Source organism: Conger conger, chromosome 19, assembly GCF_963514075.1.
Source record: "Conger conger chromosome 19, fConCon1.1, whole genome shotgun sequence".
Classification (NCBI taxonomy): Eukaryota; Metazoa; Chordata; class Actinopteri; order Anguilliformes; family Congridae; genus Conger; species Conger conger.
The window spans coordinates 18,075,813-18,094,960 of NC_083778.1; the positions used below are offsets into that span (position 1 = coordinate 18,075,813).

General features: G+C 52.2%; 1 protein-coding gene across 1 annotated transcript; it reads left to right on the forward strand.

The window, feature by feature from the left end:
- Positions 1-689: 689 nt before the first annotated feature.
- On the forward strand, positions 690-18,399 carry prrt4b (proline rich transmembrane protein 4b). The gene is made up of 5 exons (XM_061229100.1): positions 690-1,542; positions 2,482-2,608; positions 4,027-4,133; positions 8,553-8,666; positions 16,466-18,399. The coding sequence occupies exons 1-5, from the start codon at positions 690-692 to the stop codon at positions 18,397-18,399; spliced, it is 3,135 nt and encodes a 1,044-aa protein (XP_061085084.1).
- Positions 18,400-19,148: the final 749 nt, after the last annotated feature.

The following is a 19,148-nucleotide window of genomic DNA, read 5'->3' on the forward strand; positions in this document are numbered from 1 at the left end:
GTTCTGTTCTGTACGCCTTTCATAACCCACGCGATACCTACTCGCTGAACAGCGTATGATGTGGAAATGTTGGCCCGATGGAGATTTAAAATGAAGGCTATGGAACGGATGAAACGACATGGCTCAGGCAGTAAGAGCAGTCGTCTGGCAGTTGGAGGGTTGCCGGTTCGATCCTCCGCCCGGGCTGTGTCGAAGTGTCCCTGAGCAAGACACCCAACCCCCAAATGCTCCTGACGAGCTGGTCAGCGCCTTGCATGGCAGCCAACCGCCGTCGGTGTGTGAGTGTGTGTGTGTATGAATGGGTGAATGAGAAGCATCAATTGTACAGCGCTTTGGATAAAGGCGCTATATAAATGCCAACCATTTACCATGAAACCATGCTGTCAAAACTCATGGTAATGTAGCAATTCAAGAGGAGACATTGCATTAAGTTCTCGGAGAAAGCGAGATAGCAGTATAACAATTCAAGAGGAAATAGCGAGACAAGCGCACAATGGTTCTGAGGCTTTTTGTGTCACAGGAGACGAGGAGACGCGAGATCTGTAATCTGTCCGTTTTGTGTGTGTGCTCCCTGTCTGTTGCGTTTCAGGTCGCTGAGCAGAAACAGGGGACAGACTCCCTCAGGAGGACGAGCGGGACAAGATGGCGGAGAGGGCGTGATGGACGCTTGATGCCTCGGTAGGGTCAGCATGCCGATGCACGGCTGGATGTTGGCGCTGTGTCTCTGGTGTTCAGCGCTCGGCTCCCTCACCGCCGCGCCGTCCGCGGCGGCTCGGACCGCGTCTCGGCTGACTGAGCCCGGCGGCGGGAAACCGGGGAAGGGGAGGCGGGCGGGCTCCGTGTGGCCCTTCTGGGCGGCGCCGCCGGAGGACCGGACGCCGTCCTTCCTCTCGCTGCCGTTCAGCGTGCCCTTTGACCTCTGGAGCGGCGGGGGGGCGGAGGGGCCGAGCGGGACGCGGGAGGCGCCGCCGAACGGCTCGGGTGCGGCGGACAGCGAAGGCCCCGCGACCGCGTCCTCCCGGGAGGAGCCCCTCGCTCCCACACGGACGGGGACGGTCACCGCGGAAACGACCTCTGACCCTCCGGCACCCACGGCGACGGACCCGGCCCCTGGCTCCGCGGGGAGCCGCCGCCCTCACGCGCCCGGGCTCCACGTCAGCGTGAGCGGAGCGGACGCGCAGACCCCCCCCACCGCCGCCGTCGCCGTGACAGCGACGCACAGCAGCCACGCGTCATCCCCGGCCCCACGCACGGAGGAGGAGCAGGAGGGAGGGGAGACCCACAGCTCCTCGCCTGACCCGATTACAGCGGAGGCGACGGAACCCACGTCCGCCGGGGACCGGATGACGGCCGCGGGGCCCGGGCCGGGGTCGGGGCCGGGGTCGGGGGCGGACGCGGGGGTTTCGGGAAGCGGAACGAGGGCTGCGGAAGGGCGGACGGAAGCGGAGGCGACCGCGGGCGACGGCGCCGGGGACTTCGAGGACGTGGCGTGGAGGCCGACCCCGACGGAGCCGTCCCTCAGCGCCGCGCCGCCGGCACGAGGTGAGAGACGCCAATCAAACCCGCGCTGCAGCGCACGCCGCGGCGTGAGGGCGGAGCCTGAGATTTACACCACTATTACCGCCTATCTAAACCCACAAAATGACAGGAAATACGGCCTACTTGCTATGCCTCTGTGTGTGTGTGTGTGTGTGTGTGTGTGTGTCTGTATGTGTGTGTGTGTGTGTGTGTGTGTTTGTCTGTGTGTGTGTGAGAGTGTGTGTGAGTGTGTGTGTGTGTGTGTGTGTGTGTCAGTAATGGGGGGCAGGGAGGGCTAATATAACTTATGTCCTTGTTGACATTGAAGGGACACACACACACCACCACCCCTCCCCCCTCTCCCTACCCCCCCCAAGTCATACCGTGGGGCCGGATCGTCTGGCTGATGTCTGTATTTACAAAGAGCCGGGGGGGGGGTGGGGGGTCATTCTGATGCAGAAACAGGAGAGGCGTCAAAGGACACATTTCACTGAATCAACATAAATCTCCGTCCCTGTCTCCCGATTCATCGTATCCTCTCCACCCCCAACACACCCATGAGCTTTCACTCTCTCCTATGACCACCGTGCGTTAACACACATCTCAGGACCATCGCTCATCATAAATGCTGTGCGTTCAGGGCATTGTGGGATGTACAGGACAGGATAACCATCGCTGGAGTCCAAAGAAAGATTCAAATGGTCTTGTCTGAGCAGCCTGCATTCCATATAAGCACTTACACAAGCGGGATGATTAGCATTGAGCCTAGGGATTTAAAACGATGAATTCAAAAACGTAACATCGCAAAAAAAAAAACCCAGTTCTTCGTCTGCGGCGGTTAGCTTCCGCCCCGGACGCCACGCGCTAAACGAGGGGACGGATCGCGGCGACCGGTTTCGCAGGATTGGAAACAAAATGGCAGAAATCCGTATGCGGGGCGTGATTATGTTAACGCCGGAGGAGGGGTCCTGCGGGGGGTTTTCGGGGGGCTGCGGTCGGCGGGCCTCGCTCCCGCTCCCCACGGCTCTCGCTGCGGCGAAGGAGGAGATCAGTATTCCGCCCGCGACCACGGTCACAGCGCAGATGCTGAGCACGCTGCTATCAGACTGCAGCTCTCTCCCTCTCTCTCTCTGTCTCTCTCTCTCTCCCTCTGCCTCTCTCTCTCCCTCTCTCTCTCCCTCTGCCTCTCTCCCTCTCTCTCTGTCTCTCTCTCTCTCTCCCTCTCCCTCCCTCTCTCTCTCCCTCTGCCTCTCTCCCTCTCTCTCCCTCTCTCTCTCTGTCTCTCTCTCTCTCTCCCTCTCTCGCTCTCCCTCCCTCTTTCCCTCCCTCTCTCTCCCTCCCTCTCTCTCTCTCCCTCTCTCTCCCTCTCTCTCTCTCTCTCAAACCGCATCGCGACCTCCCCCCCTCCCTCCTCCTTCTCCTCCTCCCTTCTCCCCCTTCCCTTCCCTCCGCAAACACAGCCACATTCCCACACACGTTTTCGGGGGCAGAGAGGAGGCAACGTTTCCGCACGAGAGCGGGGCGAGGGAACCGTTTTAGTGAAGACGGGGGGGAGCGCGCCGAATGAAAGACTTCACCTCCATTTTGTGTCAATCTGCGCAAATCCTGCAGTTTTGGACCGAGTGCCATTCTGACATCACAAGCTGCAGCGGATTTTTACAACAGTGCAGGCAGGAAGACAGGAAGAGAGCCTACAGAGGTATTATTTGCAGAAAATATGGCCCCAGCAATATGTCCACGGAGCCTACATGCCACATGATTTTTCTTCAGTAGAAACCATCCCTGCTGAAAAAAACAGCTCAAGCTAGGTTTTGAAACAGCTCGTAGCTGGTTGAATGGTCGGTTCAGACCAGCTCCATACTCAACATGGTTTGACCAGCTGAAGCTATGTCTTTAAACAGCTGGTAGCTGGTTGACCAGTTCAGACCAGTTCCACACTCAACATGGCTTGACCAGCTCCAGCTATGTTTTGAAAACAGCAGGTAGCTGGTATTTCAAGCTGGTCATAGCTAGATTTTCCACCAGGGATGCACTTGGTCTTCAGGTACCATTAGCCCTGTTGATAAATTGAAATTAAGGATTTGGAAGCACTCAATGTGCAACTCATCGTTTTTCAGGCAATGGGTGTCAATCGACTTCAATCGACTTCAATTACTGGTGATGAGCGTTTTCGGGGCCTTAAAATTCAAGCAATGGCCTCCTGGCATGCGAGAATCAATGTATGGACGGGTGCTCCTTGCAGACGGCCCGTTCAGCTGAATAACATTAACAGTAGCCGGTCTCTGAGACAGAAAGCTGCTTCGGGGTATAGCAGCACGACTGTGATGTAAATACCGCGTATCCAGCGGACCGTGTCGTCATTTGACGGGTGGACGCAATTAAGGCTCGCTCAGTCGCATTAGAGATATTGACGGTGATATTAAGCGGTGTGGGCGTGAGTAAAAACGCGAGCCTTTTTTTTTTCGAAAACGTGTTTGTTTTACCTGCGAACGCCGCGGGTTATGACAGTTGTGCTGCGGACTTAATTGTTCGTTTTTTTTCAAAGATTATTTTACGTTCGCTTCGCCGCGACTCCTTCTCTCGAACACGTCCGGCCCGACGGAGAGGCAACCGCGGTAATTGGGAGCTCTGCTGCCGCCACGTAGCCATGGTAACCCTAATTGGCGCTCTACTGAGGAAGGACAGGGACTGGAGGTAGCCACGCCAGAGTGCCGCGTGGAATATGAATGAACGCGGGGTTGGGGGCGAGAGATTCGCCGCGTTACTGACCCGCGATCTGGTTCACTATTCAGAGCGCATCATTTATTAAAATGCAGATGATGAATGAGCCGCTAAAATACTGCCGACACAACCCACCGGACAGTCTACACAAAGCCACTTTGAGACCTTTCAGATGTCTTGGCAGAGGACACCCCTGGTGTAAAATCCAGCTACGACCGGCTTGAAATGACCAGCTACCAGCTGTTTCAAACCCCAGCTTCAGCTGGTCGAACCACGTTAAGTATGGAGCTGGTCTGAACTGGTCAACCGGCTACCAGCTGTTTCAAAACCTAGCTTGAGCTGGTCAACCTGTGTTGAGTGTGGAGCTGGTCTGAACTGGTCAACCAGCTACCAACTGTTTCGAAACCTGGCTTGAGTTGTTTTTCTCAGCAGGGCACACTTAAAACCACAGCCCAGTATGAAATATTCTTCACCAAAGCTAAACGCATGAACAGCAACAGCAGGTAATGATCAATCACAAAGGCCTCTTAAGTTATCCTGACCAGCCGCCTGCAGAGTGAATCCCAGCCAAAAACGTTCCCACAATGTTACTGGAATGTTCTGTCAATGTTGTAACAGTGTCACAACATGGCAACGACATTTTGGGTTAGCTGGCAAATGCTAGTCAAGTGATGCGTCTCTTAGAAGCATGTAAACAAACAGCCAATAGAATGGCAGTGCTAAATGCTATGCTAAATCATAAACGCTACGTAAACGGCAAGCTAAATCTCCACATTGGCAGATTGGGGCCTTTGCGTTTTTTTTGTCATTGCAGGAGCGCAGATGCCGTCCCCCCAAGATTAGAAATTGATTTATCGGCTTACTTCCCAAGAGCCTTTCAGTTGAGCCTGTTAGCTGATTGTACGTGTAATTGAATTTGATAGATAAAAATTGACGGATGTACCTTGTACCCTTCTGTGCCCCCTTAACGGATTTCGACTCATGAGCCAGACCTTTTCACTAAAACAGCTGGACTGTCAGGAAGATTATAAGCCCCACTTTTAAAGGATAATATATCCCCTCTCTCTTGCTCTCTTTTAGCCTCTGTCCCTGTCTGCCTCTCTCCCTCCTTTGCAAAACTTTATTGTTTTGGATTCAAATACTTTTCTGTGCCCAATTGATCTTGCCTGGTGCATTTTAGCCAACCGAGAGGACCAGAAGGTGGGGTTTGCACTTTTTGAGAGTATTTCATTGGATTGGTTCCAACACACCAGACAAGCTCTGTAAAGCGCAAAAACAAGTACATATTTTGACCCGGTCTGTGATAAACTCACTGTACTGTGAGAGAGGGGAAGAGAGAGAGAGGGAGGGAGGGAGAGAGAGTGAGAGAGGGAGAGAGGGAGGGAGAGAGGGGGACAGAGAGAGAGAAAGAGAGAGAGGGGGAGGGAGAGAGGGGGGGGGTTCATCCCCGAGAAATGCATCATCCTTTCCTCCGCTGCTACCTCTTCTCCTATCCAGAAGTATTTGAGTATTGGCATGCATCCAGAAAGAGACAGAGAGGGAGAGAGAGCAGGGAGTAGATGAGAGAGAAGGAGAGAGCAGGGAGTGGGTGAGTAACAGTGTGTGCGAGAAAGAGAGAGAGCAGTGAGTGAGAGACAGTGTGTGTAAGAGAGAGAGAGACCGAGAAAGAGGGAGAGAGAGAGAGAGGAGAGAGAGACAGAGAGGGAGGAGAGACAGAGAGAGAGAAAGGAGGAGAGAGAGGGAGAGAGAGAGTAGGGAGTGCATGAGAGACATGTGAGAGAGAGAGAGAGAGAGGAGAGAGAGACCGAGAGAGAGGGAGGAGAGAGAGACAGAGAGGAGAGACAGAGAGAGAGAGGGAGGAGAGAGAGACAGAGAGGAGAGACAGAGAGACAGAGAGAGGGAGGAGAGAGAGACAGAGAGGGAGAAAGGAGGAGAGAGAGAGAGAGAGAGGGAGTGTTTTTCTGCGGTGGCGTGCAGCACTGTTAGGCCCTCGGGGCAGTGATCGGGCAGCAAACGGTCAGCAGCCAATAAACCCCCCCCGGCCCGGCGCAGTGCCGCTAATTTATATTTATGAGAGCCGGCGCAGCAGGGAGGGAGGGGGACCGGTTTCCCTGTGACACCACTTTAAACTGAGCGAGAGAGACGTCACGGCACCCCTACGTTGCCGGGACAGACGTACTGTGTGTGCGCTCCGCTTTACGCTGCCCGGTACACATACACCACAGCGGACCCCTGTCCCACCATTTTAAATGAGGAGGGAGTTCCTATAATGGTGGCCCACTATACTGTCCACGAGAGAGAAATTATAGTGTTACCTCCTGTCGGGGAAAAAATAAACAGTATTGCAGGCAAAGTGTACATCTGTACTGCTGACGCAGACGCAGTTTCCTGACAAACAGAGACAGAGACTACCTTCTACCCTGACCATAAGATAGTATAGTTGAGTGTATCCCTGTACTGACCAACAGTGATTGGGAGATGATAGTGATTGAGGCAGCCTGTAGCCTAGTGGTCCATGACTGGGCCCCGGTAGGTTGGTGGTTCAATCCCCAGTGTCGCCTCAATGAGATCTGCACAGCTGTGGGGCCCTTGAGCAAGGCCCGTAACCCCACAATGCTCCAGGGGAGGATTGTCTCCTGCATAGTCTAATCAACTGTAAGTTGCTTTGGATAAATGACACATAGTGTAATGTTGTGTATAGTGCTAGATATGAACATATAATCCTCAGGTTGAGACCTAAAACTATGATGTCATAAAAGCCCACCCAACCGAGTGCGTGTTGGCGTTTGTCGTGTTGCCACGGTTACTCGGCAGTTTTCTCCCGTGCCAGTCTGACGGCAAGCCCGCTGAACCGAACGAGAACGGGATCCGCCATTTTGATAACGTGCCCTGGCAGTTCCTCGGCAGAGGGCACGTACTCATCAACGGGAGGAATGGGTAACGAACGTCAGACTACAGACACGCACAGCCGGCGAAGTCAATAAGGCAGATCTGCCTGACAGAACTGGGTTACCGCCTCTGTTTCTGAAGTCGAGCGCGTTCTCCAGTGTGCCGAAGTGCTGCGGTTCCGTTGCTTTTAAGCTACTGGGCTCTTAACACTGACAAAAAAACAAGTCAGTGAGTATTGTAGTACTTATATTGAGACTTCAAATCTTATTTATCTTAAATAAGATAAAGACTGTGCCAATGAGGCTAGACAGTATGACTCATTTCAAGATTTGCCAATGGCATAAGAACATTTCACTTGTTAAACAAATCGTGAAATATAAATGGTAAATGCTTGGCATTTATATAGCGCCTTTATCCAAAAGCGCTGTACAATCGATGCTTCTCATTCCCCCATTCATACACACACTCACACACCAACGGCGATTGGCTGTCATGCAAGGCACCAACCAGCTCATAAAACAAGCTAATATTTTGTACTTGGGAGAAAGAAAAGTCTTACTTCTTATTACAAAACCGAAAAACAAAACACTTGTCATCCATTCTCTGTGGTGAAACTGCAGATTGCACACAATGCTGTTCATCTGAGACGGGCCGTGTTTGTCTCGGTGAAAATGTAGGAGTGACAGTTACATTACATCCATTACATTACATTACATTACATCCATTACATCACATTACATTATTGGCATTTGGCAGACGCTCTTATCCAGAGCGACGTACAGTTGATTAGACTAAGCAGGAGACAATCCTCCCCTGGAGCAATGCCGGGTTAAGGGCCTTGCTCAAGGGCCCAACGGCTGTGCAGATCTTATAGTGGCTACACCGGGATTAGAACCACCGACCTTGTGTGTCCCAGTTATTTACCTTCACCACTACGCTACAGAGGCACGGATGGTGCAGTGGGTAGCACTGCCGCCTCACAGCAAGGAGGTCCTGGGTTCGAATCCCCATCGGCCGGGGCCTCTCTGTGCAGAGTTTGCATGTTCTCCCCGTGTCTGCGTGGGTTTCCTCCGGGTACTCCGGTTTCCTCCCACAGTCCAAAGACATGCATGTTAGGCGGATTGGAGAGTCTAAATTGGCCGTAGGTATGAGTGTGTGAGTGAATGGTGTATGTGCCCTGTGATGGACTGGCGACCTGTCCAGGGTGTATTCCTGCCTTTCGCCCAATGTATGCTGGGATAGGCTCCAGCCCCCCTGCGACCCTGTTCAGGATAAGCGGGTTCAGATAATGGATAGATGGACTACGCTACAGGCCGCCGTAGTCCAGTGTAGGAATGTAAGCTGCCCAGCGTGAGAACATTTGCCAGTGTGTTCAGTCGTGAGTTTGGGGGCGAGCGCTTCAAATGCCAAAAACTCTGTTGCAGGCACTTTGCCCGAGACGGGGGGAGAGGTCGGAACACGGCCAGAGGTGGACGAGCCAATCAGGCGCTGGACAGCCTCTGTTTCCCCGGAAACACCTTTGGGGCCTCTGCATGCAGGTAACCCCACTATGATCCTTTTATTATTTCTACCTGGTATTACAAAGCTGAGATCAGGAATCCATACTGTTCTCTCTATTGGTTGTAATTTCCTTTGGATGTCTGTTTGGAGAGCTACCCTTACATTTTATGTCAGGCCAAGCGAAGCAGTCTCATCTTTGTCAGCAGCGTGCTATAATCGCAGAGATCTGCGTTTGTCAATTTCGTGTGACCTGTTTTCTTCACGATACGGCCACGGTATCAGTGTCACAGTGAGATCAGGTTTCGAGATCGGTGTCCAAATAAACGTAGGCGTCGATAAAAATCATCCCGTATCGCTTGGTTATGGGGAGAGCGGTGTGTTCTCGAAGCGGAGGGTTTCCGCGGTTACGCCGAGTGATTGTCGGACGAGCGGCAGTTGGTCTCGGGTTACCCCTGCCTGTCTCGCCCCGTCAAACCTTTTCATCAAACTTTAATGTGTGCTGAAAAACGGCCCTGCTGCAACGGGCAGGTTCCCCGCTCGCCCGTGTGTGGGGCCGCACGCGAAGGTCTCACTCACAGACTGTGGAATAATATGGACCGAGTTACGTCATTGCCTCACAGCAAGGAGGTCCTGAGTTTGAATCCCGGTCGGCCGGGGCCTCTCTGTGTGGAGTTTGCATGTTCTCCCCGTGTCTGCGTGGGTTTCCTCCGGGTACTCCGGTTTCCTCCCACAGTCCAAAGACATGCAGGTTAGGCTGATTGGAGAGTCTAAATTGCCCATAGGTATGAGTGTGTGTGCGCCCTGCGATGGACTGGCGACCTGTCCAGGGTGTATTCCTGCCTTTCACCGAATGTATGCTGGGATAGGCTCCAGCCCCCCTGCGACCCTGTTCAGGATAAGCGGGTTCTTATATTGGATGGATGGATGGAAGTTACGTCACCCACTGAAAAGTGTTTTGAAGCTTGGGGAAGTCTACGAGTTTACCGACGCCGCCATTTTGTACAATTGAAACTTGTATAATAAATGGTAAATGGTTGGCATTTATATAGCGCCTTTATCCAAAGCGCTGTACAATTGATGCTTCTCATCCACCCATTCATACACACACTCACACACCGACGGCGATTGGCTGCCATGCAAGGCGCCGACCAGCTCGTCAGGAGCATTTGGGGGTTAGGTGTCTTGCTCAGGGACACTTCGACACAGCCCGGGCGGGGGATTTAACCGGCAACCCTCCGACTTCCAGACGACTGCTCTTACTGCCTGAGCCATGTCGCCCCTCAATTTTGTCCAATTGAAACTTGTATACTACCTTTCAGGAAGTATTTTTTCAGAATGAATGACGTGTAAATGATTGTGGATTCAGCTCTCCCCATGTGCCAAGCATCTGCCATGTCTGCAACGTAACGTGGCTTCAAATCTACGTTTAAGTACATCCCATGTTCCTAATTTGCATTTTCTTGATTTCGCCGTGACATCACTTCCTTGTCTCACCTCAGGGGGAGGTGAAAAATAAGAGATGGGGAAGAGTCCAAACATCCGTACACACAACAGCTGCACTTTAGAGGCTCTACGTCAGCTGTGTCAGGCGGGGTGGTGCGTATCCCATAATGCCTGTTCTGCCCTAATTGATTCCTAATGGGTGGGAGGGACAAACTGTTTCACTTGACAGCAAAATCCTTCAGGATCCATCTACCTCTGCTCCCGAGCAATTACATACTGTCCGCTGATTAATTGTATGTTCTGAAACAGTTTTAAGAGTCCAAATTAATATGCCCCGTTCTATGGCTGAGGAGAACCACTTTATACACACACGTGCACGCACATACACCCACGATTAATTCAGCCTTATTTTTCTGATTTTTTCCATCTCCAAAGACAGTATTAATACATACACATACATACTCATACATAATAATGTGTTAGAATTAATTTGCTTTGCAAATGACCTGTTCAAAGACTGAACAGAGCTTCCTATAACATACACACTATCCAGTCTCTTCGCCCGGGGTTTTATTGAAGCAATTGAAGTCACACTGAACCAACTGTGGATCAACCCATCAGTCAAAAACTCAATATAGGCCACACATCTGCCCGCTTGTATCTCACATGTAGCGCACCGGGCGTCTGCCGGTAGCGGAGTGGCCCAGAATCCCTTTATAGAGAGGCGGAAATAGCTTCGGCGCTTCCACAGGAGAGAGACGCAGGCTGCCGAGAAGCTGCTGAAAACTAGAGCGCGTCGCGAAAGGTCAAGTGCTTCCAGAGAGCTGGACCCCGCCGTTTCGGTGAGGCGGTGTTTCCAGGGTGGACCCTGGCAGTGTGACGGCAGTGTGTGTGTGTGTGTGTGAGAGGGAGAGTCAGGGGGAGAGATGGGTATGGGTGGGGTAATGGCGTAGTAAAGTTGGGTTGCGGAGCATTCTTCAACACTGCGCCAAATACCTACACTGCTGCAGCAATGACAGGCAAACATCGCGGTGATGTCATAACTGTGAGACGGGGGGGCTGGTTCTGAATGCTGTTTGTGTGTGTGTGTGTGTGTGTGTGCATGCCTGAGAGAGGAACGGTGGATGTGTGTGTGTGTGTGTGTGTGCACGAGCATGAGAGAGTGAGAGGGTGGATGTGTGTTTGCATATGTGTTTGTGTGTGGGAGAGGGTGTGAATAGATGTACGGATGCGTGTGAGAGTTTGTGTGTGCGTTTGTACGTGCGTGCGTGCATGCGTGTGTGTGAGTGTGTGTGCGTGTGCGAGGGGAAGGGGTGGGTTGATTCCAAGACACTTCTCATATCTCTCACATAAACATCACAGCAAACAAGCGCCAAGCTGTTTGTTTTGGCGAGCTCCCACCAACACTGAAATGATGGGTCAGAATCTGGCAGAGATTGCGTCTGCAGGACACTGACAGCACGGAGGCTGTCAGTGCAAGAACAACAGAAATTCATTTCTTGCCAGTCTTTGACAGCCTTTACAATAATACCCCGGAGAACAAGATGCTACAGCACTTCACTGTTGTTATGACTCATTTTCTCCCAACGCCTTCATCATGGGCAACTAATATATCAAGACATTAATACTGCTGGATCTGTTCCCAAACTAGTTCATGCTACATATAGACACTCATCTTTTAGGTTCAGTGCCACAGGCAGAATTTCAACTGACAATATTTTGTAATTTTTGTGACTTCTTCTCCCCTTGAAGGCATATGAAATTGGAAGGAAAGTAGGAATAAATCAAAAATAGTTTCTAGGTTAATGCTAACCGGTTTCATGCCGCCTGTGACCATACTCTGGATCTTTTAAGACAGTAGCATCATAACATTTTTAGGGGTATATAGTATGTAGATGTATGCGTGTTTCTTGAAGCTGGTCAAGCTGGCATAGCTGAATAGTTTTCATGGAGCAACCCAACACACAAAATGGCTGCAGGTGTCATTTGCTGCCAGCCAGAAAGAGAGACTGGCAGGCAAGAAGACAGTGTCAGAAAAACAGTCCCAAAAATGTCCACCCCCCACGGACAAGGGCATTACCTACAAAAACAAACAAGGAGACCAGGGATGAAGCTGACGGAATGATAATGTTAAAAAAAACAAACCATATCAGTTCGTGCTCCGATGCAGTACATTTCCTGTTTTCCACGCTGGTGTAAAATCCAGCGATGACCAGCTTGAAATACCAGCGACCAGCTGTTTCAAAGCATATTCTCATCTGGTCAACCCATGTTGAGTATGGAGCTGGTCAAACTGGTCAACCAGATACCTGATTTTTCAGTACCCAGCTGGAGCTGTTTGTTTTGTTTTTTTTCAGCAGAGACTAGCCTTTTGTTTGAAGCAAGTTGAATTAAACTCGTTTTGTTCAACTTGTTTGACAACCATCTGCTGCGGTGTGTCTTTCTCCAAAGCGTTAGCCATTTTCCAGGCTTGGCGGCCGGTTGTGCAAATTAACTATTTGCTGTGCCGTTCAGCCCTTCCCTCTGCGGAATATGCGTTCGTGCGAGCCAGCCCGTTTTAACCGTCGCTGGTCGGTCCCGATAAACAGTCCACAGATAATTAGTCATCTGCAGGTGCTTCGTATCGCTCCGATCAACTATCTGTCCCTTTCCCTTTGTCCACCAAATCCACAAACATATTAACTCATTAAAACACAAAACACAAAAGCTATTTATGGCAGCTGGGCGCAAGGAAGTGGTTTAATTGCACATCAATAAAGTGGCTTCTGAAAGGAAAGTGGCGAGACCAAAATTGCGACAATAAAAATAAAAAAAAACAAGTCTCTTGGGGCGAAACACCGAGACTTCCCTTCCCAGACCAGAACCGTTCCAGACTGCAAATTAAAACTGCATCAGACTCACACAAGGATTGGGGGGAGCTTAATGATGTTACTAAGCTTGACAGTCAGTTATGAAACTCACAGAAAATTAATGGACGTGTCAGGATTCCGCATTTGATCGTATCATTACCAATGTGTGTCAGCCCGTACAGTGTATAGACGTGGGAATCTAAGGTGTAATTAATCTTCCATAATACTGAACCTTACCTTTTTTTTTGCCTACACTGTCGTCAGACGTCAGTATTATGAACACATTTCTTATTAATGTGTGAGAATAATTATGCAAATAATTGATAACAGACATATGCAAACTTCAGCCAAGCACACAGCCCAGTGCTAACACAGCAGGGCTAACAGTTCCCGAAAGTACCGTCAGACCTGTTTCGGCTGTTTTGTCTGTCCCACTGTGGTCTCATGCACTCTAATGGTCTTTTTTTAATTTGTTTTTCTTTTGTCGCAATTGCTCCAGCTTTAGCAGGAAGCTAGGCGGCCAAAGAAAAATAAACCCGCCCGTGGGAGTGGTCGCTACGGCCTTCCCATCAAAAACACGACAGTATATCTGCCACCAGCTGGGTGTGGTGGGAAGACCGTCAGGAAGACCACAGACATCGGCACCAAAGGGCTTTTTTTTCTTCTTTTTTTTTATTTTTCATAAACACACGAGAGGCTGTGGCTTACCACACCACCACATGCTTAAGCGACCATTTTATAACAGCGAACCCTCGGTGAAGTGTTCGCCTCCGAGAGGTTTAACGCGAGGCCCTCTAATTGAATCGGCCGGGGAACAAGGCAGAGCTTTAACGCGGCGAGGTGCACCTGACCGGAAAATCCACGGATTCAAGGACCGAGCACACTTCAGTACAAACCGTACCGCAAATATAGTCGATGTGCAGTTTGACCAGCTGCCATAGCAACGGGGGGGGGGGGCTCCTAGCCTTGGACGTATATAGAGGAAGGAAGGAACGCAGAGGAGAGGTGTTTAACCATGTCTGCTGTCGGCTTCCTGCTCATCTGGAGCCGTGGCCAAATCAATGCCCGCACACAGTGGAACAAAACGGCCATGTTTAGCCACGAGAAATGTCATGTTTATTGGCTGGAATGGTTGGTGGTGCAATGGAAAGAAACGCTTCCTGTCGTCCAATCATCTGCCTGCTGCTGATACTGATTATGACATCATTACTCCTGGCACAGTGCCTATCCATACCACCCATTCTGTAGTTCTTCAGACGCCTGGTTTTATTGCATATGACCCTGCTGGAAAAAAAAAACAGCTCAAGCTAGGTTTTGAAGCTGGGCGACCAGTTCTATGCTCAACATGGTTTGACCAGCTCGTAAGCTGAATTTAACACCAGGGGAAAGCAACAGAAGCTAGACAGGTGTGTCTATTCATTTGTGCGTTTGTGTACGTTTCAACAGGGAAGTTGTATCATGCTGCTGGACATTTACCTGGTCGGGTTTGTGGGGAACCTTTCTAAAGGCAAGACTGATGTCAGTTGTCACTTAATGATACGGAGTGATCATCTTCCCTCCGTGGTCAAGCACATCTTGACTGCAGACTTGCAGGGTTGGCCCTGTCCACAGAACCGGGGTACTCACTAGGTGCTTGAGGATCTTAAAGATTTTTTTTTTTTTTTTAGGCCTTTTTCAGCTTTATTGGACAGTATATAGAGACAGCAAGAATGGGGGCGAGAGAGAGGGAAAGACATGCGACAAATTGTCAGACGGTCGGATTCGAACCGTTGACGTCGCGGCTCACAATGAGCATGCGGTCAGTGCTCTGCAGGCTGCGCCACCGAGACACCCAAGGAGGATCTTGAAGCATACGTTACCCATATGTGACCGGCCCTCTTGGTCAACAGATCCAAACCCGATTTTTGGAATGTTCTGGAACTCTGCCTGAGACAGCCCATTCCAGTTGTCTCAGTAGACTGAATTTCTCCAGAAGGGTGATGTCGTATATTACATTCCAGCTGCTTGCTTACAGACTGGAGACATACAGCCCATAATAACAAAAACCCTCATGACCTGTTCATTGCCTGTTTGGATGTCTAGTCACTGGCATAAAAAAAAAAAACCCTTCTCCTTTTAATGTGTATTCCGACCCAGAGATTCATTTCAACGGTGACAGAAACGTCAAGATGGTCCAAATCAATATCACTTCATTTATATTCATACCAGTGTCACTATGCCACCAAATACATCAATGGCGTGACCCTCGTTCAGACAATCATTCCATTTTATCCATATCTTATCAATCAACATTACAGCCGAGGCTGTTCATTTCTGTGAATAAACGAACCCATGAAATTCCAACAAGAAATGTACGGCTAGAAAAACTGTCATTGTACCAGTTCGCTGAAATGTTTCTAAATTAGTACTTGCTGTAGTTTTTGTATGCATTGCTGCGAAGACAAATGCGGTCTCAGTGTAGCAGCAAACTTAGAAAATGAGTAATTAAAATTCACAAAATCCTTAACGGTTCAGAGCATCTGACTGCAATACGAAATGAGAAATATAATATCAGATGACAGGGAAAAAAAAAAGAAAAGAAAAAAAAACCCAGAAGAAATTACAACAAGAATATTCCACTTCGGATTTTATTCATTATAACCCGTAACGAATAAGAGCTTGAAAGGGATAATGCACTTAAGCATTAACGGGGATCCACACGTCTCCACAGGTATATTGACGATGTTGGTGAAAAAGCCTCGCTTTTCACGAAAATAGCTGCAGAAGTCGAGCAGCAACGGGGTCACCGGCACAGTGTAATCTCCACAGCACCCCTCTCTCTCTCTCTCTCTCTCTCTGCGTGACCCATTTTAAGTTACCTACTTACAGCCTCTTTTTAAAACGGATTAACCAATTACACACACACACACACACAGCCGCGTACTTTCGAAATGTCGGGCCCGTGCCTTTTTTAAGCAGCAATTTAAGCAACCGCATTATGTCGACGTGAGTCGGTGCGCTCCTAAGCTTTGCCGGAATGCACTCCCGCTCGTGGGGTCCTGTTGCTCGTTACTGAGGGGAGCACGTGAAGTTGCGCTGGAGTGCAGTCATTTTGTTTATTTTAAGTATGTATTTATTTATGTATTCATTATCTCCACAGGGACTTATGTTGAGAATGCGCAGGAGTCTGGGAATGTAGGGCAGCCCGTAGCCGAGTGGCTGAGGTACATGACTGGGACCCGTAAGATTGGCGGTTCAATCCCAGGTGAAGCCGCGATAAGATCCACACAGCTGTCGGGCCCTTGATCCGTGGCGCTGCACGGTGGCTGCCCACAGCGCCAAAGTGACGAGGGTGGGTCAAACACAGAGGACGAATTAGGGGTTCAATAGAGTATGTCTTCACCTTCAACTTCATCTCCAACCGGGCCGTATGCTAACAGCGCATCGGCCTGGTGTTATTTGCGTTCCTGAACTTATGTAAATGGTAAATGGGGTGCTCCCTGTGTTTTCGGCGAGCTGCTGGTTGAGTGTATCGCTCACGCCCGGCGTGGCGGTTGTTTTCGCAGACCCGCCGGGCGACGACGACGACGAGGAGGACTGGTCTCCCGACACGACGGCGGACGACTCGTCCCCTCCCCCCGACTGCGACTCGGACCCCGCGGGCCTCTGCAACGCCTCCGAGCCCTGGGGCCCCGCCTTCCCGGACGACGACGACATCGACGACGACGTCGTCGACGACGACAACAACAACAACAACAACCGCTCCTACGACCCGTCCCTGCCGCCGGCCCCGCCCATGCTGGTGCCCCTGTCCTCGGACTGGGGCAGCGCCCTGGCGACGTGGGGACGGGCCTGGGAGGCGCACGTGTACGGTCTGGGCGCGGTCTTCGCCGCGCTGGCGCTGGCCTCCGCGCTCAACCTGCTGTGCCTGCCCGCGCGCTGCCCGTCGGGCTGCGGGTACTTCGCCCTGGTGGACCTCTTCCTGCTGACGGCGTGCTGCAGCCGCGCCTTCTCGCTGTTCTACGACGCCTACGGCCGGCGGGACAGGCTGCCGCCCGCCGGCGCGCTGCTGCTGCACGAGCTGCCCTTCCCCTGCCTCACCGCCGCCTTCGGCATCGTCTTCCTCCTGCTGTCCATGCGCTCCCGCATGCAGCTGTCCAGCTCCCTGTTCCAGCACCCCTGCTTCCTGGCGGCGCTGGTGCTCCTGCACTTCGGCGCCACGCTGGGCTCGGTCGTCCTGCTCCAGGTGTTCACGCGGCTGCCCTGCCTGGCGTTCGTGTCGCAGGGCTCCTTCGTGGCGCTGGCGGCCTTCCTCTCCGCCGCCTACTTCGCCTTCTACTGCTACGTGCGGGCGGACGCCAAGCACATCTACCACCTCAACAACACCTCGCCGCTGGCCGAGCGCTACCACCGCTGCCCCTTCGCCGACCCCAAGGACTGGGACCGGGCGGCGGTGACGGCCGCGTTCTCGGCGCTGTTCGCCCTGGCCTGCGCCGGGCTGCAGCTCTACGCCATGCTGCACGCCCTGGGGCTGGGCGGGGCGCAGGTCTTCCGGCCCTGGCCCTGGTGGGCCTTCCACCTGGGCTGCCGGGTGTGCGAGGCGGGCGTGTGCCTGAGCCTGGCCCTGGTGGTGGGGCCGCCGCTCTTCTGCTCCGGCGACCTGCCCCAGCCGGGCCTCTGCTGGCCGCGGCTCTCCTGCCCCCGCGGGCGGGTGGACCTGAAGTCGCCCGTGCTGACGGGGAACTACCAGTGGTCGCTGTCCCAGCAGGAGAAGCTGGTGATCTGCGACTCCATCGGGCGGCGGGAGTCTGAGTGCCTGCCCCTCTACACCCTGGTGGACACGCGGCTGAGCAGCCTGGACGGGCTGGACCTGCTGTGCCACGCCGGCGGGCGCCTCTCGCCGGGCGCCCTCGACGAGGCCGGCTCGCCCAAATCGTCGCCCGCCAGCGACTCCACGGGCGACCTGCGGCCGCCGTCGCCCATCAACCTGCGGCGCAGCATCGACGAGGCGCTGTTCGGCGAGCCGCTGTTCCCGCGCAGCCTGTTCGGCGCCTCGCGGCTCCGCGGCTCCAGCGAGTTCTCCCTGGACGCCCGCGGCGCGGCCGACCTCCGGCCCTTCGCCGAGAACCCGGCCGACCGCGGCCTGTACCGGACCTCGTCCTGCGCGGAGATGGAGCGCCCCCCGGAGGAGAGGCGAGGCGCGGCGGGGGCGGGGGGAGGCGCGGGGTCGGACTCCGACTCCTCCGGGGGTTGCTGGAGGGGCAGCAGCGCCTCCCTCGACGGCTCCTCCCTGGTGCTCTGCGCCTCGCCCGAGGGGAGGGGCCGGGGCTCGTTCGGCGTCGCCGCCGGCAACCCGGCGGCGCAGCTGCAGAGACGCTACCGGACCCCGGAGGGCCCCGGGGCCCCTGCCGAGCGGGACCTGGCCGTGCAGGCCGAGTTCATCAGCGTCTGCCGCCAGATCGACGCGCTCAGCGTGTGCAGCGACACCATTGACCTGTGACCCCCGCCCGCAAACGCCGCCCCGGGACACTCACCGGGGGGGGGAGCGGACCGCTTAATAAAAATAAAAAAAACCCAACATCAACACTGCTGCCACTGGCTCCTGCACACTGCTGAAAGAGCAGGTGCTGCGGTTTCACAGCGACTGGAAAAACAGAACCAAGGAGCTCCTTCAATCTTATATTTAAAAAAAAACTACATCTCCCAGAATTCCTTGGGTGAGGTTTTACTCATTCGCCAAAAATAAGTCAAATAAGAGCTAAAAGCCTTTGGTTAGGTGAACCCAACTCCGAAATGACAGCAAGGACTTCAATATTTGGATGAGCTGTTAAGTTGCTGTAGAATTCTAGACATCGCCGATCATTTTATAAATTGTATTTGCCAGATTATTATGGGATGCTGCAATTTGCTTACCTTTCCTTCAAGTCCCGGTTGTTGCTATTTATCAAAAGCTCCTTACTCTATGTATTCAGACTCAAATACTGTGATTACCAATTAGCACTTGCTGACAAGAAACTGTTATTATTTATTCATATATCGACAACTAATGTGGCTTGAATTTTAACTATTTAAACATGTAATATTGTTCATTGGACAGACATTTGTTCTAAATGTGGTTTAAAAAAAAAAGAAAAATCCATCACATTGCTGTTAGTGATTATTATTGTCCAATGTATTCTGCATCAACATCTCAGCACCATCATGATTTGTGTGAGAAGGGTATTGATGCATTACATAACTATAACTTAG

Coding starts and splice junctions, on each gene's coding strand:
- prrt4b (XM_061229100.1), top strand. CDS start 690: ATGCCGATGCACGGCTGGATGTTGGCGCTGTGTCTCTGGTGTTCAGCG. Junction 2,609..4,026: donor GGTCACAGCGCAGATGCTGA/GCACGCTGCTAT, acceptor GGGTTATGACAG/TTGTGCTGCGGACTTAATTG. Junction 4,134..8,552: donor CCGACGGAGAGGCAACCGCG/GTAATTGGGAGC, acceptor ACTCTGTTGCAG/GCACTTTGCCCGAGACGGGG.